At 40.1% G+C, this 23,680-nt stretch overlaps 5 protein-coding genes across 6 annotated transcripts in view; 4 read left to right on the top strand and 1 right to left on the bottom strand.

The window, feature by feature from the left end:
* The first annotated feature begins 1,616 nt into the window (after positions 1-1,616).
* Positions 1,617-5,174, top strand: LOC145501628 (uncharacterized). The gene is made up of 2 exons (XM_081481058.1): positions 1,617-3,885; positions 5,068-5,174. The coding sequence occupies exons 1-2, from the start codon at positions 1,617-1,619 to the stop codon at positions 5,172-5,174; spliced, it is 2,376 nt and encodes a 791-aa protein (XP_081337184.1).
* Positions 4,668-7,548, top strand: LOC145500318 (uncharacterized). The gene is made up of 2 exons (XM_081479820.1): positions 4,668-5,926; positions 6,825-7,548. Exon 2 carries the CDS (start codon positions 6,832-6,834, stop codon positions 7,546-7,548), a length of 717 nt encoding a protein of 238 aa, XP_081335946.1. The 5' UTR covers positions 4,668-5,926; positions 6,825-6,831.
* Positions 7,549-9,027: 1,479 nt separating this feature from the next.
* On the bottom strand, positions 9,028-11,469 carry LOC145501627 (uncharacterized). Its single transcript, XM_081481056.1, has one exon. It carries the CDS (start codon positions 11,467-11,469, stop codon positions 9,028-9,030), a length of 2,442 nt encoding a protein of 813 aa, XP_081337182.1.
* Positions 11,470-12,114: 645 nt separating this feature from the next.
* LOC145501379 (uncharacterized) lies at positions 12,115-22,233 on the top strand. 2 transcript variants are annotated; one of them, XM_081480871.1, is made up of 5 exons: positions 12,115-12,608; positions 12,725-12,870; positions 13,104-13,399; positions 17,431-17,558; positions 19,301-22,233. In XM_081480871.1, the coding sequence occupies exons 2-4, from the start codon at positions 12,754-12,756 to the stop codon at positions 17,522-17,524; spliced, it is 507 nt and encodes a 168-aa protein (XP_081336997.1). In that variant the 5' UTR covers positions 12,115-12,608; positions 12,725-12,753; the 3' UTR covers positions 17,525-17,558; positions 19,301-22,233. The 2 variants fall into 2 exon arrangements, with proteins under 2 accessions (XP_081336997.1, XP_081336996.1); XM_081480870.1 differs by having other exon boundaries at positions 12,115-12,870.
* Positions 22,234-22,251: 18 nt separating this feature from the next.
* Positions 22,252-23,680, top strand: part of LOC145501378 (transcription initiation factor TFIID subunit 8-like) — a 14,825-nt gene continuing 13,396 nt past the window's right edge. Inside the window, exon 1 of the mRNA XM_081480869.1 lies at positions 22,252-23,680. This exon is cut by the window's right edge and continues 233 nt beyond it. The gene's annotated coding sequence lies outside the window, so the exon portion shown is untranslated.

Genomic DNA, 23,680 nt, shown 5'->3' with positions numbered 1-23,680 from the left:
ACTTGCTTCAGTTGTTTAACTTTCGTTAAAGGATTCTTTAGTTTTTGCATCAGTTAAAACCATCGATTAACGTTCCAAGTGCAAATTGCAAATTGGCTTTGTGTTTAACTGAATTGTGACATGACATGTCAAAATTTGAAGTAGCCTGTGTCGCTTTACTCACAGGGAAAAATTTTCGTCTGCAACGCAGACTAATTTATTTGAAGATGACGATGCAAATTGTCTTAACGTATATGAAACAAGATAAAATTTCGCAAACCATTTTCAGTGAAAAACCTTTATCTAAACCAGCCTGTGCTTTTAAGTCATTAATTTTAAGATTAAGCGGAAAAGTTTAACCTCGGATAGCTTTGCGTCATAAGCGAATTTGAAAGTCGTGCTGTAAAATTACTTTAGTGTGGATTAGAGGAACCTGAAGGCAGTGACTCGACATATTTATATGTTGGACCGTTCCACTTAATGGAATAGAGGCTTAATTTTCGGTGTGTATTTCTGACATATAGTTTTACCTCTAAATTTAGCGATTTTTTCGAAAAGTATACCATTTTAAAACTACAATAGTTAATGTTCCCTGCTCTAATGCATGTACAGGGCTTTCAAAGGGCATCTTTGGTTGGCTTCGGTATTAGAGCCAAAAACCAAAACAAGAAATTTCCGTTTCTAACTAAAGAACAAAGCAAAACAAATGCAACCATTCATGGTTGCGCAAAAGTGAAACCACTGATTATGATAGCTTAGTGAGTTTTCAAGTCTTGGTCCAGGCGATGTGTGTCATCGCAACACTCGACTGCGAATTCACTGCAGAGCTTCTGAGAGAGAAGCCGTGCGGAACGGTTTTTTTTAATAATATATAACCTTGGCATTAAATATTCTAAAATAGGTAAGCCCAGATAACAAGAATCTCAGACAAAAAAATGAGCCCTTACAGAGATGATGCTATAGGATCTTAATCAGGAGCATGTACTACGTATTGTGAGATAATCAATCCTTAATTATAACCTACCTTTTGAAATGACTTTTCATGGGTCAAATTTTGTTTGTGGCTGGATGGAAGCAGAAAGTGCCCCTTGAATGTAGAAGAACATGAAATATATGGTAAAATATAAATACAATATATCCAAACTGATGATTTGAAAAACTCAGATATATACTGAAATGCGTAAAAAAACAAAGATTCCGAAAGGCTGCTAGGTTCCAAAGCGTTAAACACCCCGAATGCGTGGATAAAAGAGCTATTCAATCATGGTTATATCATAGGAACGTTAAGTCCCGTTAGAATTTTGATGAGAAAAAAATTTCCCCAATATTTATTGAAAAAAGTAAGAAGGTCGGTAGCCTTTCCTAAAAATATCAAATATAAAAACGAAAATCACTCAGGACTCTTAAGTATCTTTACCTCAAGTACCTCACGCAGATTAGAGTTTAAAACTGAGAAAGTAGGAAACGCACCTTTGAAAAACATAGCTATGTAAACAGTCACTTGTCATATCCTTATCATTTCTCTTGTTCTCGTATGCATGTGAATACTCAATCGACTTGTGTACTTCAAAATTTTGCTTATCGGCTATCTATCATGTTATTTCCCAAAGAGCAATCATCAAACAAGCCCAAGAGCAATGACCCAAGAAATAACATATTCACACAGACTTAATGTGAATCACCTGATCCAAGCAGCTTTCAATGTGCTCAATTTTCTCGAGCTGGTTGATGAGTTTCCTGGCCTGTACGCCGGTCCAATCCTAAGAAATGCTATCAGAAGGTACGAAGTCTTCTGGCTACCACTCGCAGCTAAGCAAGGAAGAGAAAGCAAGCTTCTGGCAGCTCCCCTGGACATCGCCTGGGTTTGGTATGTGCATATGTTAACACCGCAGAAATATGAGCAAGACTGCATGAGTATTGTGTCTCAAGTCATTGACCACACGCCCATGAACAGATACCAACGACAGGAGGGAGTTCATAGAGCAAGATATTTATGGGAATCCAGTTATCCCGGGGAACCATTTGAAGTTAACTTGGCCCAAACAATGCCGTTTTTTATGCCATACAACTTGAAAATTTGCCATGACCTCGAAAAGGCATGTTACGACCAATCCAGGTTCTATTACCAAGTATCGTTGCCTCACTATGCAGACAGAAGATTTCTTGCCAAAGCCGTTGAGCGCTACCAACATCATCTGGAACTAAGAAGCAGAAATCCGCAGATCTCAATTGTTCCATGCTATGACGTGATTTTAATCTGGCACGTCCATCGACAACATCCACTAACTTACAAGCAAGTTACAACAGAGATGTTTGGAACAATGCTGCAAAACGATGGCAACGAAGCAAATTACGGCCTGGCAACTACTTTGTACGATGGTGAAAAGTCAACTCGAGCCGTGTGGGAGGCAGCAGGTTTGCAGTTTGACAAGCCGGGGACCATGTTGAGAGGTGAACCTCCTCCACACAGACCTCCCAGACCTGATTGGCTCTATGCTCCACTTGCACGACTTGAATACGTTTTGAACATTCTGAAGATAGAGGTTTTAAATGCAGACGTAACCAAAACCTTTTATGTCCGACTGTTTGGTCCGAACGGCAACTTGATCATTTTACAAGGCATGAATGGAGGCTTTGGTATTGCCCTGATGAATCAGTGCGTCATCAACAATGAGAAGAAACACGCGATCACCGTAAGTCTTCACCAGAAAGCCTTCTTGGGAGAAAAGACCATAGGTTCCCGTCAAACAAGCCTGCTTTCTTACCTTGATTCGCTTTATGTCGCTGGGCCACCCCCTACACATCCCTGGAATATCGATATTCCCTTCGGAGGTTCACGGAACGTCGTGAGGCTGACAGTCACACTAAATCCTCCAGCTGTTCAAGGTTATAAATTCACGACCCGACAAGACTCGTTCTTCACAAAATATGACCACCCTTCATTGGTGCTTAGTTTCCCACAAGCGATGATGACTCCAAGTGACTTTGGAAAGCCTTTCTTACCCTGCGAAGCTGCCACGCATACGTTGCTTGACGTCAGGGAACGAGACGCATTCAAGTGCCGTATTGTCCATTGTACTGCGGCCGTCCTGTCAGCTGTAGAGATCGTTAGTCTACACAATGTTGCTGTAACATCAGCCTACTCGCTCAAATCCACCATTCTTCCAGAAAAGGAATCAATTGAAAGCGAGGAACGATGCGTTACGCTGAACCAAATGAAGGGCGAGAGAGCCATGCTCATACGAGGTCGAAAGGACTGGGGTATCTGCATTGGCAAATGGCAGAAAGGTAGTTTTTTTAACCGATCCGCTGGCCAAGTAGAGATCAAGTTTTTTAGTCTTCATGGAACTAAAGGTTGGTGTGAAGTACGCAAATACAAAGAAGGACTCTACATGATATATATTGATTCAAGTAACCACCTGTTCATAGACTTAAAGAGGGGAATCTTTGTGGTGTCTCCAGCTACTCAATACATCCCAGAAATGATTGCATTGGCTTACTCAGTGTCAATTCTCTACCTGCTCTGCAAACCTTACACCCCAACACCATCGAAAGAGTCCTCGCCATCATGTCATAAGACAGCCAAGAGGGACAAGATAACCCCAATGCTTCTTGCTGCAGGTTACAGCTGTAACTCGGTTCCGACCAATGTCTATTTAGGTCCCAAAGCTTGTGGTTCGTTGGCTGGAAGCGGTAGCTATGATCTCGATTCAGAACCTGGGTCTGATTGGACAAAACGACTTCAAACCAGGGGAGCACTTGGCACTGTTGAGGCTTCCCTGTGGTTTGAGTTAAACGGTTTTGTCAAGCCACCTACTCGAAGCTACTCTGAACGGTCCTCAGGAGGCTTCTGGGGAGGCAGTGGTGGAGGGTTTTCGGGACCCACTGGTGGCGGTGGCGGTGGCGGTGGTGGCGGTGGCGGTGGCGGCGGTGGCGGCGGTGGCGGTGGTGGCGGTGGCGGCGGTGGCGGCGGTGGTGGCTGTGGTGGCGGTGGTGGTGGCGGTTGTTGAGGTGATGTAAACTCGTTAGGCGGTTGAAGAAAACTTGATGGAGACTTTCGTTCTTCTCTTGACTACCTGTTTGCAAAAGTTTAATAAATAACATTATAACAAATATAGTGACTTAATGTCCGTTCAGATAGATTAACTCAGGCGCTGAAGTAGCTTGATGGAGTAGCTTGATGAACTACCTAGTTGCAAGATTATAAATAACGATGAAATTATAGTAAATGAAACATGACTTAATCTACGTTGAGAATAGTCAAGTAACGCCTGTGTATAACAGTTCAGTTTTCCTGGTAATTTGGTACCATGTGATTATAGTTTGTCGATACCAAAGGAACATACTATACATATATGTAAATCCTTTAAAAACTGCAACTGAACCTGTACTAGGTTTAGGGAGCCCAAGAATTACTCTCGACAAGGAGCTTCTTTTACTAGACTTTTAAAAGTCGAAAAATTCTTGTACCTAAATAAGCAAAGGACCTCGGTTGTCGAACCTGTACGTAGAACATAGGAGGAACGCGCCTATTGCTTTGGATTCCAAAAGAAATAAATCGGTTGAATGAAAAGCATACGTACTGTGTGTCGCGTACAATCAGTTCTTTTAAATGCCTTGACATGCTCGGACGTACAAGCTAACTCATACCCCCCGTGGTACAAGAACGCGCGGAGGGGGGTGGGGGGGGTGGATGGAATCATCCCTTTGGATTTTCGTTCTGTTAAGGCAGAGCGAAATAAATTTATATTGATTAGATAGCCCTGAGCCTTCTTTACAAGATTTTTGGCCAGACCTACATGAAATCTGAAGGAAAAACGATCGAAATGTGGTTTCGTTACTGATGGAGACACCGCTAATTTGTCTGCTTTCTTTGCGGTTTAGTTCGCATTTGATCATAGGCAGCCCAATCTCTCTATCAGAATTCCTTGGACGTGACTCTTTCTTTATAAGCGGTGTTGTGTCACAAAAATTCGATTTATAAGGGTTTGTATGGGAACGCAACGGTTTTGCTTTAAAAGTCAATTATTCTTATTATTTCAAATCTACTAACCCTGCTGCTGTGTTGTATTCTTTGTTGTTTGCCAGCTAGCAGCTCCTCAGGCCGATGTAACGCCGATCTAATGTCGACAGCCAATGACAATGGCTGTCGAAAAATCGATACTGACTACCCCCGTCGGGCTTATTATAACTAGCCAACTAGGAATTGAGTCGGCTGGATTATTTTCAGTAGATTTATTATCTTCGAGCGGCGGGCACTTCGGAAATCAGTGTCCGGCCTTGTCTTTCTTTTAGCAGACTTGTGGAAAGCCACACAATGATAACTCGCCGAAATCGCGTTAGATATCGGCCTGAGGAGCTGGCAAACAAAAAACAATGCGACACAGAAAAAAGGTAATGAGATTTTACTCACAAAATATAAGACTAATTGACTTATATTGAGCAAAACCGTTGCGTTCCCAAACAAACCCTTATAAATCGAATCTTTGTGACACAACACCGCTTATAAGAAAGGTAATCTGATAGGGAGCTTGGGCTGCCTGTGATCTGATTGGTGGCTACATAATCGACATGTTAATATCAAACTGTTCACGGCTTTTTGAGTTTGCAACGATGCACATCCCTTCGTGACTATAATATTAATCATCTTCATTTCCATACTTATTGAGCTGAGATGACACGGCAATTTTAAGTTAACGATTGCGTTAATCAGACAATCGCGGCACCCAATCTGCAAGGCATTACCTAAAATAGATAACATAAAGTAATTAAAGCCTGGAATTTCCCAAGAACACTGAAACACTCGATGTAAAACCACTATTGTTGCATGCCGACTGTGTGGCGATATTAAAATCAGGAATTGCAAAGCATAAGGTCTCTGAACGATCGAGGACATCGGGGTGTTTGAAGGAAACAAAGTAAAAACACACTGAATTATTGACTTCAGGTGAGCTATGTCTAGAAATCTATTGTTTACAACGAAGGAAACCAAAGCCAGATACTTATATTTTATTTCGTGTAATACAACGTCTTTGATATTTAGAAGCTTTTACCATTTTTAATACAATACACCGTTCAGTGCAAGTGAATTATGTTGTTAACTTTAAATCGAAGTTCTTTGTCATATAGAACTACCATCGATTAGTCCTAAGCCCAAGGAACTTACTTCCAAAACCTTCGTTTGCCAAGCTATTGCTTATGTAAGTTAAATAATACGCTGTGGCTCTATGACCGGCAGCCGGTCAAGGTTCTAAGCGGAATAAATGACCGGCAGTGAGACAGTGTGAAGTAGAACAACTAACCGTGGTGCTATTTAGCCTAAAGTGTAGAAAAGTTTTGACTGACGGTCGTTTAGTCTGTTTAAAACCTTGACCGGCTGCCCGTCAGCTAGACACTTCGTAAATAATAGTTCTAGAAATATTACAGACCCTTGCTTTTGCTGGACAACGCGAACAACGGAAGAAATCCTGTAAATCACATAACTTCTTAGTAACCTGATTCAAAGATAACAAAGAAACGAGCTGACCTGTACGTTTCGCTCTCTTGGCAAACAAATAGACTGGAAGTGATATTAGCCTAGAGTCTTTCAGACATTCAAATCTATGATGCAAGCATTGGGTTAAACGCTTCAAAGATGCATTCGAAGCAGATGCGAAAATCTTTGACGCCACTTGTTCATCCTAGAGCTTTTAATTTTTCAAATCCAATTAGCCGTTACAAAGACATCTCCGTTGTTTATGCGATCTTTGCTTGCATGATTATAGGTGCCCTGAGATGGAAATGTTTGCGAATCATTTTCAGTTTTGTTTTGTTTGTTTGTTTGTTTTTTTTTTTGCATGTTTTAGAAAAGGCATGGGCTGTTGCTGTGGAAAACTCGAAGAGAGAGTTAACGAAATGTTTGAGCCAAACCAGATAATTGCAAAGGAAATCTTCTGGGCCAACCTTGAGTATCAAAGATCTGTTGGCTGCTGTCAGATAAAAGGAAGCGGAGCCCTGGTTTTGACGTCGGATATGCTGTGGTTTAATTTACTTTGTCCAGATAAACAGATAGTAATGCCACTTCGGATGATTCTTGCAGTCCGAGTTCGTCGAGGGCTGATTGTTGATTTCGTCGATCCAACCTCAGGGATTGAAGATCGGGTGATCTTTGAGTTAAGGAAACCTCAAATTTGGAAGTTGCTCATTGAGGCAACCAAGGGAAACTATTTTGGAGAACTGGAAAGACGAGTTAGTCAGAGATTTGCAGAAAGCCGGATAATCACAAAAGAAATATTTTGGGCCAATTTACAGTACCAAAAGTCTGCCGACCAACACCATCAAGTCCAAGGAAACGGAGCTCTAGTGTTGACTCCAGATATGCTGTGGTTCGCTTTACTTCTCCCGGATAAACAGATAGAAATGCCTCTTCAAAACATCCGTGACGTCAAAGTACATACCCAGCATAGAAGACCACCTTTGTTAGTGGTTAACTTCCTCGATGAAGATCAAGTGATTTTCACCTCAAAGGATCCTCAATCTTGGAAGAGAATGATCGACGAGACCATTCAAGGTGGACAAAATCGATTATGATTTTATCTCCGATTCACCTATATATGTATATGTTTACCGCCTCTTAGTTCACTAAACTTCAATTAATTTCGAGTTTGCATATTTTATGTCAAGCTTAACGAAATAATATATAGAGCTACATGTGCAACTCATTAATTTCAAAGACGCTTAGTGACAGAGATAGTTTATTAGTTTGGGGTTTATAAGTGAAAGGGGTTAAAGAGGCTGCGCGATAAACATGCCGAACAGCGTTCCTTGACTCTCGACATAGGATGGAAAGTCTCCAGCTTTAGAACGAATTTGTTCTTATGGAAAGACCTAAACAAATAATCCTCGATCCAATCTGTGAGGGATGTGGGAGTCATGGTGCGAGTTTTGTTTTCATGACTGAAATTTCATGATATTCTGAATTTTCTCGATCTAACTCACGATCATCGATGCTACAGGACAAGAATCGGAACTGGAAAAGTTCTGCAGTGCATGAAATATTTTGTTCACTGTCTTAGATCTATTTATTCGCCGAGGGGGAAAGAATGTCATTGATATCTCTTGGCCAGGATTACATTTATGTCATTTGGAATTAAGAGAACTTGTAGTTTTCATCCGTTTCGTGAGCTAATGTACACCCTATTATTCCGGCATGGTATGAAATAGCAATTCTTTCGAATGGCATATTATGGAATAACCCATTTGTCACTTGTATTTTTCTGGGTATACACACTGGTCTAAAGTCTGCGCACCGGTATGCCGAGAAAATACAAGTGGCCCGTACCCGTGGAATCGAATATTCCATCGTACACCACTTGAAAGGGTTGCACAGTTAACTAGTATGTATTGCTACTGATTTTATTTTTTCACTTCGGCAATGTGAAACTGCGTTATGAATTATAATATCAAACTTGATCTTAGAGAAAATAATAATGATTAACGACTAAAAAAACTGTTCTCAAAGTTCCACAGGCTTTTGTCAGATCCGAGGGAACGGAGGGCCAGATATTTTGGTTTACTTTAACTTTAGCTGTTAAATAATCGTGGTTAATAGTGGCATTGGGATAACAATAAACAATTTCCAAAACTATTATGAATATTTTTTATTAAATCATATGACAAGACGCTCTTAACAGAAATTTGGTAAAAACTGACGGAGGAAAGTAGAGATTACAGTAGACTGTTTACCAAGGATTACAGGATATAGCTTTTTACTACTATTCTCTGTCTAGAAAATGTACTCGCGGGGTACGTATGTGCGTCATATATATGCCAGGCATGATGAGTATTAGTGCCATCGTTAGACAAAGTTTTAGAGTAGACATATTTTTAGACAACGGAAAAATAAAAGAGAGTGTTTGTAATTCTGTGATGGTAATACTAAACGGCAGTGTTATGATTGGTTAATTGTTATTGTTAAACTCGACCACGGAAATGTCCTCCCGCGAGCTCGCTCATGCCTATGGAACCACTCATCTGGAAAGTATTAAAATCATTGCCTTGCTGGCTCTCTTAATCCCCACCACATCCACCTCCACAACCACCACCACCACCACATACAGCTCCTCCTCCCCCTCCATCACCGCCACCACATCCTCCACCACCCCCACCAACACAACCTCCAGAGGCACCACAGACACTGCCACCTGTACTGATGCATCCGCCACCACTACATTCTCCAGATTCTCCACCCACACACGCACCCCCATGGCCACAGTTTTCATCTCCTTCGTCGCCTTCTTCCACGGATAAACCTCCTCCTGCATCCCCCGTACCATTAGTATCGTTTGGGATATCGAGGCCTCCATATCCCGGTCCAGCGTTACAATCGCGAGTCTCATCCTTATTGAAGTCATACCATCCATCTCCCTCAGTGCTACCGTACACTGCACACGCATCTTCTCCTAGCACGTGCTTGAGGTATACGTTAGTTGGCACGGTGCGACAGGAATATCCAGCTACCTGAAATATGGGTGAGACTATCGGTGATATTGTCGGTCCCACTTGGTCACGAGGGGACGATTCCATTGAGCGTTTAGGGAGATAAGGCATGCACAGAAGGTAAAGAACAGCGACTGACATTCCCAAGGCAAGCGCCTCCGGGATAGCTTGAGCATGAGGAGAAATGTCAATCTTGCTCTTCCTCAGGTCTAAGCGTATCAAAGTATCGGAGTTCACTTTGATAACGTAGATTCCGAGTCTCGACTTTTTGACAACGCACCAGCCTGGTTTGCCAGAAAGTCTAAAAATCCTGATACCGACGAATGCCTGGCGTCCTCTGCTTATGCTTTCCTGTGCAGAATGTTCATTCTGCCATTTTCCGATGCACACTGCCCAGTCCTTTTTCCCGCGAATATGCATGGCTCTTTCGCCCTCTTCTTGATTCAAAACGATCGACTTCTTTGCATCTTGGACAGCATCCCTTTCTGGCAATGAGCCTGGGTGGATCGTGTGAGCTGAAGCCACAAATTGGTCATAGAGACTGAAAATTTCAACGGCGGATATCACACCTGAAGATGAGTGGACAATGCGATATCTGAATGCTTCTCTTTCTCTCCAGTCAAGCACTGACTGTGTAGCGGCACTGCAAGGTAACAACGGCTTTGCCAAATCACTCGGAGACAGCATGAGTTGTAGATGGCAGAGATGTTTTGATGGGTGATCTCGTTCGTGGAAGGTGCCAATTCTCACTTTAAAACTGTATTTCTTGATAGCTGGGGGGTTTATGGTCATTCTTAACTGTGTAGCGTAACGACCCTTATCGTCATTAAAGGGAATTGTAACATATACATTAGACACCTCCTTGACTCGAGTAGCATCCAGATACGGTAAAACACTAACAGTGGCTTGGGTGACGAATTTTTTTCGAAAAACCATCTTTCTTTGGTATATTCGAGCTGTGATCATGTGCAGTTTGTTATTGTCAACAGTAAAACGCTTAGCTTTCAGATTCCTCACAACGCGGTTTCCTTTGAAAGCATGAGATAAAATTTCTTCTTTTCTAGGACCATCTATTTGGATCACAAACGTTTTCTTGTCCATGCTGAATGTTTCTACCTGGAGAATATCTACTTCGTATTCAAAATGTGCAAGTGGCGCATACAGCCACATGGGAGTCGGTGGGCTTGGATCGGGCGGATCACCTCGATACATGGCCCCAGACTTGGAAAATTGTAGAACTGCCGCCTTCCACAGGGCTCGTGTCTCCATCTCGGAGTCTTTCAACTTGGACCCCGGACTTCGACTTGTTGGCGTATCATCATGATGAAGCAAACGTCCAAGAAAACGCGTGCTTGCTTGCTTGTAGTTCACCGGGTGCAGTTGATGGACATGCCAGATGAGATCAAAATCGTAGCATGGAACAACGAATACTTTAGGATTACGTTTCTTCAGGCGTACGTGGTGTTCATATCGGTCAACGGCTTCCTGCAGAAATTTAGTGTCTCTAAAATGAGGTAACGACACTTGGTAAGAGAACTTTGATTGACGGTAACAAGCCTCTTCCAAATCGTATTGGATCTTGGACTTCTTGTAAACTGTCAGCACATCCAACGACTGGTCCAGATCGATCTCAAAGGGCTCATCTGGGTATTCCCTTTCCCACAGGTACTTCGCTTTCTCGAGACCGCCTTTTCTCTGCAAGGGATCTAAAGGCAAATGATCCACTATTTTAGATACACTGTTGATGCAATCCTGCTCGTAGTAATGCGGTGCCAACATATGCACATGCCATACCCAAGCAACATCTAGGGGAGCTGCAAGGAGCGTGCCTCTATAACCTTCTCTGGCAGCAAGCGGCAGCCAGTAAATCTCATACCGTCGAATGGCGTTCTTCAGAACGGGACCCTTGTACAAGTTTGGATGTTGGTCTACCAGTCTCAGAAATTCCAGCTCATTCTTGGCAGCTTGAACGAGATCTAGACCAAGGTTTTGGCAAAATGGATCTTGATACATACTCTATGTTTCTGTGCCGGATAGAGCGAGGTTTATGCCTGAAGTAAATATGAGAAAAATGCTGATGAAAAGAACAAAAATAACTTATTGCTGCTTTACAATCTCACACTGGACTGAAATTTTCTTTTTCATTCCAGGACTTCATTTGATTTGGCGCATTCCAAGAAAACTATTCGATTCTGTAGTAAACGATTTGGAAAGAAAACGAAAAACACGTTACGGCGTGACTCGGCTCCTTGTTTCCGGTGATCCGAGTTCAAGCCTATATTTACAATGACAGTTTCGTTGCGTGACATCGAATATTCTTGATATGTTTGAAAAATATTATTTCATGTAAATAACATGCTTTTTCGTCAGGAGCGCTACAGTATTTTTATCAGAGCAACACAATACACAGTTCTACAAGAACTATACTTGTCTTCCTGCTGTCTTTGATCATGACAGCTTGCAACACGTTCCCAAGATGCATGAGACCTTCGGCGGGGCGATGAAAGTCAACTCGAGCCCACATATTTTAAATTTTTGCACGAAATACCCAGTGAATATTTTATGAATTAACACAACGGTAAAGAAAACAGAAAGCAAACGGAATGTAGCGAGAATTGGATAAATACATAGCTGGTACTTGGTATAAACAGGTTTGGTAGCATAATTCGTCAAGAATTGGCTTCTGAATACTGAATAAACTAACCTTTTTTAAAAGTGCATAATTTCCATAAATGTTTCATCTCATTTCTTGTTCATTACAAAGGATCTTAAGTTTAACGTAGCATTACTGACCTTCAACTCGATGATAATGACCCAAGAATTACTGAAAGAGTGAAGAAATACGAATGTTCGTGACCTGCCTCCGATTGTGCGATAAATCTAGGGGGAGGGGAGGTTGGCAACCATGTAAAAACCCTGTGGGCTGGGGTGTCATTAAACTTTCGCTTTAGAAACTGACTTTAAATACAGGACTAAATGAAAAGGATTTCGGACTAGTACGATAAGTGAAGACTAAGCGGGGAGGGGTGCGCTGGTGGTAATTTAGTGGAGAGAAAACTGGGGAACAGAAAGTAACGGATATTTCACGAATACTAATGGCGGGAAATCACTGGTCCATTCATTCTTCAAAACCACGCTGTTTATTTAATACGGTAACCGATTTTAACTGCGAGACTGACCGTGTCGTAGCTTAAAATCACTTTATAAAGCTGCTCCCCTGGGTAGCTTGGTATAGATCAAGTAATATCCTCGGAATTTGCGATTTCAGGGCAGCTTTTGAGCGCCGGACGGGAACAAATGTTTGCAAACAACTGTTTGAAAAGAAAGCTCGAAGTCGCTGGGAGAAATGGCTTCTCGGCTACAGAAGACCACGACATGAGATTCCAAGATCACGATTGTAGTCTTAAGAGCGAGGTAGGCTCGTTTGATTTCGAAAATTTTGATATGTGAAAACTGTAGAAATGTTGTTTACCAGATATTTGATTGCGGCTGGTTGCCCTTCAACTTCCAACGTCGGAGTCACGATCGACTGAATTTTGTAGTTTTTTCGTTCTGTTTCGAAGTTTATCTTTCATTTACTACCTAAAAGCTAAGGCCAGTATATCTTACTCTAACGCATTTCCATTTTTCTTGCTTCTCTTTCGCAGAAAAGACAGCGATTTTCCGACTACTCAGTCTCCATCGGTGACGTAAACACACAAGAAATGTGCACAATTAATCACGTCTCGAACGTCAACAATGGCGGTATATGCACAAGTAATGATCATGATGGAAACTGCATTGGAGCTGATTCTTTACTGCAAAATAATTTAGAATGTCACATACCAGACGGAGACGAAGAAACCGTAGAAATGGACTTCGAATCTCAGAGTGTTGATACAAATGGTTCCCCGCCAAATTTGAAAGATGAAAGCATTTCGCCGGCGAGGGAATTTTTACAGAAGTAAGCTTGAGTGTCTTAAGTAAATAATACCTTTCTGTAGGGTTGTTCATTAATCTGACTTGGCGAAGTGAATTTCATTCCTAGTAGAAGTTGTAAACTTCACGTACAATGTATACATGTACGTAGATGTGTATGTAGATGTCTCTTCCAACCAGTTTAGACTGGTAAAGGTAACTTACCTTGTAGTAGTACTATTAACTTGTGAAGCTATGGAGACCTGTCGTAATTATTCTGACTAGTCTGTCCACAGATGTTTATTTTTTTTATAAACAATTATTGGATGAGGTTTGTGATATCCAGAATAATCAATTAAGCTGAGGTAGGGGTTATCGGGCAAAGCTGAAGGCTGAGGCTGATAACCCTTGCTGAGACCTTGATTACTCTGGATGTCACAAAAACCGAATCTAATAATAATTATTGTTTTATTATACATTGAACAAAACAAAAAATGGAAGTCATGTTTGTGCTTCTTTACTGATGGCAAGCAACACAAAGTGCGTAAACTTCACGTGATTACCCTTAGAAATCATGCACCACAGTCATTTGTGACATGATTACCTGTGACCTTGAGTGTCCTTGACATGATTATTGTTTATTATATGGCTTGCTCCGTGAGCGGGCAAGATGAATTAAATCCTGCACTGTGATTGGCTACCCGAGCGGGTAAGATGGAGCTATCTTGCCCGCTCGGGACTACCCGCTGTGTCCCACAAGAAAAATTTCTCCGAAAGCCATATAATAAAATTTAATCCTTTATTGACCAAGCTTGTTCGGTCAAGATGGCTGGATATTGGCCTCGTTCTTTTTTTTGCAGGTTTATGGACCTTGACTCCGTCTCGGTCCATAAACATGCAAAAAAAGAACTTGGCCAATATCCAGCCATCTTGACCTCACACTTGGTCAATAACCCATACATAATCTGCAGCTAGATGATGTCACAGGTGCTGATTCCGAAAATTCACCTTACGCTTTTTGCCAATCAGAAAAGAGATAGTGAGTTCAATGTAATATAATACAAATTATTTTTCTTCAAGCGTGAGAGTGATGTGAGCACAGAGTGCAAGAGTAGCTGTGAAGTTGGTAAAAAAATTAAATGTCTGTGGACTTCTTTGTAAAAAAAGGATGCTTTTTAGTCTTCTCACCCATGTCATCATCTTCATAGAAGTCCACAGACCCCCTATTTTTGTCTTTTCACAGGGCCACCCCTTTGCGTTTGAGCTTTTTTCAAATCTGGTTAATACTTTTGCTAATGCCAACTTCCTCTGTATCAGATGCGTGCTGCCTGCATGGAATCATGGTAGTTTTATTCACCAAAACATTATTATGCAGTCTGTGAGATGATGAATACATTCAACTACCATGATTTCCTACAGGCACATCTGATAGAGGGAAGTCTGTGTGGACCATGCTGTGTGTACATGTATAATTTCCTGAGAATAGATGTCTTACTAATAATTTTACACTACCGATTAATTGTAAGAGATAAAATATGCATTAGCTGAATCAGCCCAGTCGGAGTTTATACCAGTTCCTTTAGAAGTAAGCCATTTCTACTTCCCTGTGGGAGGGATGCTAGTTCATTGCAGGGCTACCCTCCAGCATTCAATTTGCCAGTACCCATTTATGCACCTGGGTGGAGAGAGGCACTGTGAGAGTAAAGTGTCTTGCCCAACAACACAACTCAGTGACCCTGACCAAGGCTCAAACATGAAATCTGGAATCCACTGCACTAAGCATTAGAGCACCCCTCCTCCACCAAATCTCAACAGGGGCAAATATTTTCATTAAATTATAGTTGAAACTGAACTATGTATGCACATAATTTTAGGTTCTTGTGTGCAAATTTATAGATCATGTTTTTGACTTGATGTATGAACTTGCCACTAGAGAATCTGACCAGTATTTCCCCAATGTGGACCTCCTGCCTGGGCAAGACATACATTGTTTATAGTGTACAACTAGCATATTAGTTTGTCAAACAGAACAAGAGCATACAGTACACTGGTTGGCCTGTTGAAAAATCTTTGAAAAATCTTTGAAATGAAAAGGTCTTAAGTTTGTATGGACCATGCCGGGTGTACATGTATATGTATAATTTGCCGAGAATAGACGTCTTACTAATAATTTTACACTATTGATTCATTTTACTTGTAAGAGTTAAAATATGAATTAGGTGAATCAGCCCAGTCGGAGTTTATACCAGTTCCTTAAGAATTAAGCCATTTCTACTCCCCTATAGAAGGGATGCTAATCCATTGCAGGGTTACCCTCCAGCATTCAATTCGCCAGTACTCATTTATTGACCTGGGTGGAGAGAGACACTGTGAGAGTAAAGGGTCTTGCTCAAGAATACAACTCAGTGACCCCAACCAAGGCTCAAACACGGATCACTCAATCTGGAATCCACTGTGCTAAGCATTAGAGCACCCCTCCTCCACCAAATCTTAACAGAGGCAAATATTTATTAAATTGTTAGTTTAAATTGGTGCAGTTGGGTGTACCTTCGTTTTAATGAATTTTTTTATCTTTAACTTAAATAATGTTTTTGTAATTGTAATTTTAAGGACGTTTGTGCAAAAATGTTCTATTCAATAGATTTTCTTCAAACTTCTACTGCAGACAGGTGATGAATTACTTTTTTCAGAAATGGAAAAAAAAAATTGGGGGTCACGGACTTCCTTTCAGAGATAAACCGTGTGGAAAACTAGTCTGATTTTGAAAAATTGGAGCGCGTAAATCAGCATGGTCTCCAGGGTTTTTAGCTTAAAATATCAAAGATGAATCAATGGAGACAAACTATCCTAGCAATATTTTGTATAAGTGAATCTGTGGTGTTAATAATTCCAAATGTTGCCCATGTTTTCACGAAACTTAACCCTTTGAAAGGCATTTGAAACCGCCTCACAGATAAACGAAGAGCTAAAAAGAACGGAATTTGATGGTACATTTTACAAAAAATTCAAACTTCTAATCAATAGCTTTTCTTCATTTTTTCGCTAAATGTAGAAAATCAGTAGAGAAAATGATCCATCAAAAGAAAAATAGGGGTCACCGAACTTCCAAGATCATTAAATCCAGGCAAAGCTATAGCAATGGCCACCTGCCGTCTCATTGTTCATTAATTTTTTTAGTGTGCGCTAGATTTGGGACGTGGCATGTGAATTTGCATGCGCGGTAAGGATGTGCAAAAACAATTAGCGTGAACATCCTTAAGTAGTGGCAGTTGTGATCTTCGATCATTTTAAACCCTAATGGTACCGTTAGTTACATTTTTGTTTTACTGGAACTTTTTCATGTTTTAATTCGTATGATGATATTGTAATTTTCAGTAGAAGTGGTTTTAATTTTAATTACAACCATTATAAAGTGCCATTGAGCTCTGGAAATAAGCGCTATATAAATTCATGTATTGTATGGTATTGTATCGTATGGTATTGTATCATATCATATCATATTGAACTACGTATGTGCACTTGGGTCTTGTTCTTTAGTGTGCAAATTTATAGAGCATGCTTTTAAATTGTTGTATGAACTTGCCACTAGAGAATCTGACCAGTATTTTGCAATTGATGTGAACCTCCTGTCTGGTCAGTATATATATAGTGTACAACTAGCATATTAGTTTGTCAAACAGAACAACAACATACATGTACAGTACACTGGTTGGCCTAGAAGATTAGTTATGGAATCTACATGTATTTGTTTTGTTTTTATTACTAGTATTTTTGAACTGATAAGACTTGTTATACACTTCCGAGTAGCCAAGTGGCTATTGAAGACACCAGACACAGGGTTTTCATTAAGGGCTGGGCACTGGGCAAATGACCGGCTGTGAGGATGATTTTGCCCAGCTGGCTTAGCCATCTACCAGAAAGTTCAGTTCAAATACTGTAGTTTTACCTGCTTGTTAAACCAGTTGCCACCCTGCTGAGAACATTAGTGAAACCCCTGCAGACATGAAAGGCTGTTTTGAGTTATTCCATATTAAACCATGCACAAAGTTTTTGTTTATTTGTTTGTTCTCTATGCAGACACAGGCCTGAGTATCAAATGCATTGTATTCCATCGTACTGCCACCCAGGGGGACTATGGGATGTCATGCTGGAGGTGTATCATGGTCTGTAGAATAGTTGTTGGATCTAAATTTCCATGACTACAGGTAAAGTTACAAACCCTCAAGGCGATTCCTTGGAAATAAAAGTTGTTGAACTATTTTTTTGAAACTTTCCTGAAAATTCCCCACCAAGCACTGTTTTGAAAAATACAATAAAAAAAGATAGTTTGAATGCCATGCTCTCAAAAGAGATTTGATGGGCCAATCGCACCCTATCCATGCCTAATCACGTGCTTTATTTCATCCGCTCACAGGAAGCAAAGTTTTTTAAAGAGAGACTTGATAGGTAGAAAGTCCCATGCATATCAGTACAATGTAATAAATAATTTATGGAATTGCATGCTTTGTTTTCAAGGTCATAATTTGCATCCTTGAGTAACAGAAGATAATTTGTACACCACAATAATGTAATAAAAAATATAGATCACCATACTGGTTTACAAGAAAACAAGCATTTATTCTGCTGTTGAGCTTACATGTAGCTTGAGGGAAATTTCTTGATGTTGTGTTTGTGCACACTTGTGTGTGCTCTAATGACGCTAAAATCATTCGAAGTAGGGATGTGCAATGCAATGCAATGCAATTCTGAGGAATCACCTTAAACGTGAGACTCCTGCTGATCAATCGATCCAGGGTTAGCTAGTGCCATGTTGCAAATCATGTTCTGTGGCAAGACATGTTACTTGCACTCAGCACTGCTCTCCAGTCACTTGTATTAACCCATTGGTGCCTGTGCCAGCCATAACTGGTCATGACAAGCGCTCCGCTTCTGAGGTGATCACCTTTGACCAAAATTGGCATCACTTACACTCAAGATCTGCAGGAGGAAACAATGTTTCCAGTGATACCCAGATAAGAGTGATTGGGTCAATTGAGCCTGAAATATGCATGAATATGCCTAGAAAATTGAGAAAAAATTCAGAAAGAGAAAAACTCGGAGCAAAATTTCCCTTAACTACACTGGGCCACTCCATGTTAAGAATTCCCCATCGTGATGATGCCTTCTGTGGAATTCTTGAACTGGAAACAATCCCAGTAGAAGGTCAAAAACTGTAGCTAAAAGATAAGAAGAGAATAAAAAGGAAAGGTGAAAAAATATATTAAAAAGTGTAGGTCACTTTCTTTCAAAATTTGGATTTGTGCACATGCCTGAGCAAAAATATCATAAAAGTGATGGTAGTGGAAAGAAAGGCATGCTTTCAGGATTGCAAAATTAATGCTTTTTTTGAGTAGATTGGAGCTAACTTAGGTCATATCCATGCTGAAAATTTCAAAAATGCCTAAAAAAATGCATTTTTTGTCAAAAAGCCCGGGTGTCAATGGGTTAACGGTACAGACAAATTTGATGCTTTGGCCCACATAGTTTCTTATACAACCTTCATTTGGGTCATCACGCAATCCTCAGCATTGGAAGATAACTCTGATAGGATACAGTAGCATAGGAGACTTAAGTTTGCAATGGTCATGCAGCTCTTTTCTCCTTAAAGGGCCTTTGCCACAATAAGCTTAAAATGTCTAAAAAGACACTTATAATTATAGGGTAAAGGGTCTTGGCTCTGCTGACTGCCTGCATGTAAATCTTTGTGGCTGATGAAGCTGTTTTAACATTGAATATTAAACACAGCCAGGAAAGTTAGGGTATACATGTCTAGATCACTGACAAAGTTCAAGACAAAGTGACTACAGATGGGAAATTCCTGTTTTTTAGCACATAAATGGCAATCAGAAGGTGATATGCTTCTGTGGCAATATATTCAGTTGAAAATCAGTCTCATTTTGTCTTGCAGGTATCATGGCAGAACAATGTACATGAGGTAACTAACAAAGGAGAAAGAAAGAAAATTGAATGTTTTTTACGCAAGTAAAATGAAAAAAAAAAATAATAATAAAATAAAGTTATACTTGTTAATTATTGTCCTACAAAGCTGAACTTAAAAAAGGGCAGATGTTTTGCATTAGGTATTTTAACAAAAAAAAAACCACACACACACACACTTTTAAAAACAGGCCTGGAGCCTGACAAACTCTGCAATAATGTTTCAATCTTTATGTTGCTGTGGGGAACATTTATTTATAAATAGCCTTTATTATTTTATCAATCATTATAGTAGAGCTCTCTCTGAAGGAGATACATTAGAGACCTTGCATAAGGTAATCAAATGGTAGTCAAATGAGCTCCTGTCCCCCAAAAAGCATATAATTATTTTTAATTACTGTCATACGCAAGTCTCCATTAAACACAAATACTAAGGTTCTTGTGTATCTCCTGAAGAGAGCAACAGCTATGTTTTCTACAAGCAAATTATCTTTAGTACTGTAGAAATTTAGTTGCTGAGAAGAAAAGAAAAATAATGGCAATGATAAACTGCTGTTTATTTGTATGCTACATCTCACTGACTAGATTCTTAACATATTCTCACTACTGAACCTCAGTAACAGGACTTTATTGTTTGAATATCATATCATTCATTGTATCGTTTTACATGTGCCTTCAAATCTAAATTATAGCCCACATTTACATCAATTTGTTATAAAAAGATTTTCAGATTTTGAATTAATATTGTGTGATCATAAACAATATACTGGTGTATGGTGCTAGTCTTATAATAACATTAAGATTAACTTTACAGATTATTATTATTCGTACATTGTATCATGAACAGTGTTGCGGATTATTGTAAAGACCAAAATGCATACAGGTACATTTTACCAATTTTCTGCCATGTTCTTAGAGTCAATTTATTATGCATGTCTATGTGTGCTAAAAGAAATACGTAAGTTATTGTTGTACAAAAATAACACTTTTTTGTGATCTTTCTTATTTGATTCTAAATTTTTTATTATTATTATTATTTTTATTGGAAGATTTTATTATCGTTCAACTTCAACATGAAAATAATTTACATTTTGTATGTCAGGATAATGTATGGATTTTGTAAAAAAAAGTAAGGAAAGAAAAAAGATGCAACTTTGCTCTTAGAACAGATAAGTAATTTATAACTAACAAATGAATACATTTCCTATGTAATATTTTAGTGGTTACATTATTAAACTAATATAAGTGGGTATCTCAAGATTTTGCCATAAAGGGTTAAAATGAATGTTTACTTGCTGTGTTACGTTGCATTGAATAATATTTTCTCTCTTTACTCCAGAATCTAGATGGTCGATCCTCCAAAGAGATCAATTTTGAATTTTTGAACTGAAGGTGTATCAGGAATGCATTTTGACAGTGATTTTGGCAAAGAAGAACTCTTTCATCATTACCAGTAGGTCCTATACATGATCCGGTCATGTGGTACAAATCAGCCATGCTGGGATGCAGGTTACAAAAGAAATTCGCATTAGTTTAGCTTGAGTTTTCTTTGTTTAGGATGTCCCACTGTAACTTGCATCCCAGCATCAAGCATCATGCAAAGGGCCTATTAATTCAATGTGTTGTTTTGAGGGATGCATCAGTCCTGGGGGGAGGGACACTCCCATTTAAAAAGGACAGGGGTACTCGTCAGAAATTTTGAAAAAACCCTATGAGGTAAAAGCTCCCGCTGTGGACCTTCTGAGGCTAAACACATTAAGAGGTACCAAAACCGCTCTTTTTTTAGTTCTCTAAAAGGTACGACGAGCACCCTATCCCTTTTATATGTCCCCCCCTCCCCCGGGACATCAGTGTTCCTGAGTCTTGGCGCGATTAATACAAAGGGTCATGGTGGGCATGGGAAGCAATGTGAGTACTCCACCCTAGACAGTTGTACATTGTAACACACGTTCAATTCGTGTAACGTCTCCTCAATCTTATGCTTGCCATTCAACATACGCCAGTTCAAACCAGAGACTCCTTTCAGAATGGCCCTAGAGGCACATTTTAACATTCAACAATTTTATTTATTTTTCTTTTTTTTGTAAGAGTATCATGCACAGCACAGTATTACATTGCACTATATTAACATGATCACCTGCACCAGCACTCTGTGGCGGGATGGGCAACCTTTGCCATGCATAAATGTAAATGTAAATATTGTGGTATCTGACTTATTTTATCAACGCAAAGTTCTGCAAACCCCTTGGGGTAACTTTGTTGATCTGGAAAATTTTATTGTAATATCCATTCTCTCATGAGTTTTTTTTTATTTCTTTATTTACAATGTACTCTTTGTAATAATTTTAGATGCTTTTCCATATCATCTTCATCTGTCTGCTTAGCATTGTATATAGTAGGTGTTGTGACAGGAAATGAGGCTTTTCTTTTCAAAATTCATCAACACAGTACATCAAGGGCGCTTTCCATTCGACCAAAAATTCCGAGATTTCCGGTCCGAAATTGAATGGAACGGTAAAAATTCCGGGAAAAGTTTTCGAAAATTTAGGAATACGTTTTGAGTGCACCCTCTGATGGAATTTCCGGAATTATCGAAAATTTTGTGTTCCATTCGCAAGAGATCTCGCGTTTGCCACACTCCAAAGGAACAGCAGTATTTGTTTTTCTGGCAAAATTGCGGGCCTCCCAGATGAATTGCCAGTTGGAATCCGTCCAGTGTCCATTATTTCTTGTGTCAATATCTGAAACGTTTCCTTAGTCATCCGGAAATAGTTTTCGAACTTCCCCGACAAATACACTGGAATAGTTACTTCGAAGTACCCATTTACACGAGTTAATTCCCTCCGCATAAAGCAGACAACTACAGCCAGAAGTATTACGTCGTTATTGCTATCGAGAATGGTACGGGGGGGGGGGGGGGAGGGAGGGCACTGCCATATATGGGCTATATAGGTATGTGCCGCTGTGAAGGGTATGGTTTTCAAGCAGTTGACTCTAGGATAGGGTATATAAATCAGAGCATTTGGGTCTAGAATAGGCTATCATTTTCCCCAAAACTGACTAGTTGGTTGAAGATTTTATCTAGACTAAGGAAACCAGGAATTGCCACTCAAAAATATAAAAAAATCAAATCGGCAAGTTTAAATTTACGCAAATCAACCGCAATAGTGTTGATAGATGGGGGGATTTGGGGAATTTACACTAGTATAGGGTAGCAAAACTCAGTTGAACTAGCTCTGGTATAGGTTAAGGGTTCCAGGGACCCAGCGGTACATCCCCACCCAGAAATTCCCAAAGTACTCCCCCCCCCCCCCCCTGGGAAATGGTACAACTTATTGTTTCACAGTCATCCTGCTCTAAAGCGCGAAAATGTTCAAAAAGACTGCCATTTTCAAACACAACAAAGTTTCACCCAGCATGCTTTGTGTTGCAGAGCACGTGACCTCGAATTCTGGGAAGCGGTCGGACGCGTTCCATTCGACCAGCGAAAATTCCGAAAATTGGAACCGGTGATTTTTGCTGAATGGAAAGCGCCCTTTGTTCTCCTTTGCATGACGCAAATTTTGTTTCCCGCTTTGGATTTACTCTTTTTTTAGCTCTCGGCATGCAGCTGCCGTATTATAATTTCTGGTGGAAAAATGCAGCAGGAAGGTAGGCGGAAATTGATCATGTGGTCTCGATGGAAGGAAATGCTGGACCATTGCTTATCAACAAACTCGAGGTACATGGGCTATATTCCCAGGTATCGGGACCAATAACCTTCGAGTTAATGACCTAAGTTTACCTCAATCCGTTGATGTTCCCGTGGTCTGACCTAGCAGCCCAGCTGCACGCATCTTGCACCCATGATCTGCTCCAGTGGGGCATCTTTTTCACAGGAAATTCATAAATTGTCTAATAAACATCGTGAAATATGGAAGCAAGGCCAATTTAAGCACTAAAAGCTATTCGATTTCTCAGAATTGGTAGAATACTCAGGAAATTGCTCAGAAAAGGCAAAAAGTTGCTTGAAACGAAAAAAGTTGCTCGAAATATGAAAAGTTGCCAAAAAGTTGCCGAGCAAATCCCCAAGTGCAAATAGACCCAATAGTAAGCAAGATACAACCATTTGAAAATATCAAAATTTACAAAAAAATGTATGGCCATCCGGACGCTGTGTCCGGATGACCAAATATTTCTGTGTAATTTTGGTGTTTTTAAGTGGCTGTATTTCAGTCAAAACTAGCCTGATTAACACTAAACTTGATGATGTAGTGAATCTCGGTGTGCTCTTTCTGACTATGTGGATCAATGGCTGCTAATCCCATAATTTACAAACTCATACCTAGTCCTTTTCGGGTTGAAATCAGGC

This window comes from Orbicella franksi, chromosome 10 (genome assembly GCF_964199315.1).
Source record: "Orbicella franksi chromosome 10, jaOrbFran1.1, whole genome shotgun sequence".
Taxonomy (NCBI): domain Eukaryota; kingdom Metazoa; phylum Cnidaria; class Anthozoa; order Scleractinia; family Merulinidae; genus Orbicella; species Orbicella franksi.
This window is presented reverse-complemented; position numbering and strand designations above follow the sequence as displayed.

Coding starts and splice junctions, on each gene's coding strand:
- LOC145501628 (XM_081481058.1), top strand. CDS start 1,617: ATGACCCAAGAAATAACATATTCACACAGACTTAATGTGAATCACCTG. Junction 3,886..5,067: donor TGGTGGCGGTGGCGGTGGCG/GTGGTGGCGGTG, acceptor GTTGTTTGCCAG/CTAGCAGCTCCTCAGGCCGA.
- LOC145500318 (XM_081479820.1), top strand. CDS start 6,832: ATGGGCTGTTGCTGTGGAAAACTCGAAGAGAGAGTTAACGAAATGTTT.
- LOC145501627 (XM_081481056.1), bottom strand. CDS start 11,469: ATGTATCAAGATCCATTTTGCCAAAACCTTGGTCTAGATCTCGTTCAA.
- LOC145501379 (XM_081480871.1), top strand. CDS start 12,754: ATGTTTGCAAACAACTGTTTGAAAAGAAAGCTCGAAGTCGCTGGGAGA. Junction 12,871..13,103: donor ATTGTAGTCTTAAGAGCGAG/GTAGGCTCGTTT, acceptor TCTCTTTCGCAG/AAAAGACAGCGATTTTCCGA. Junction 13,400..17,430: donor GCGAGGGAATTTTTACAGAA/GTAAGCTTGAGT, acceptor TTCTCTATGCAG/ACACAGGCCTGAGTATCAAA.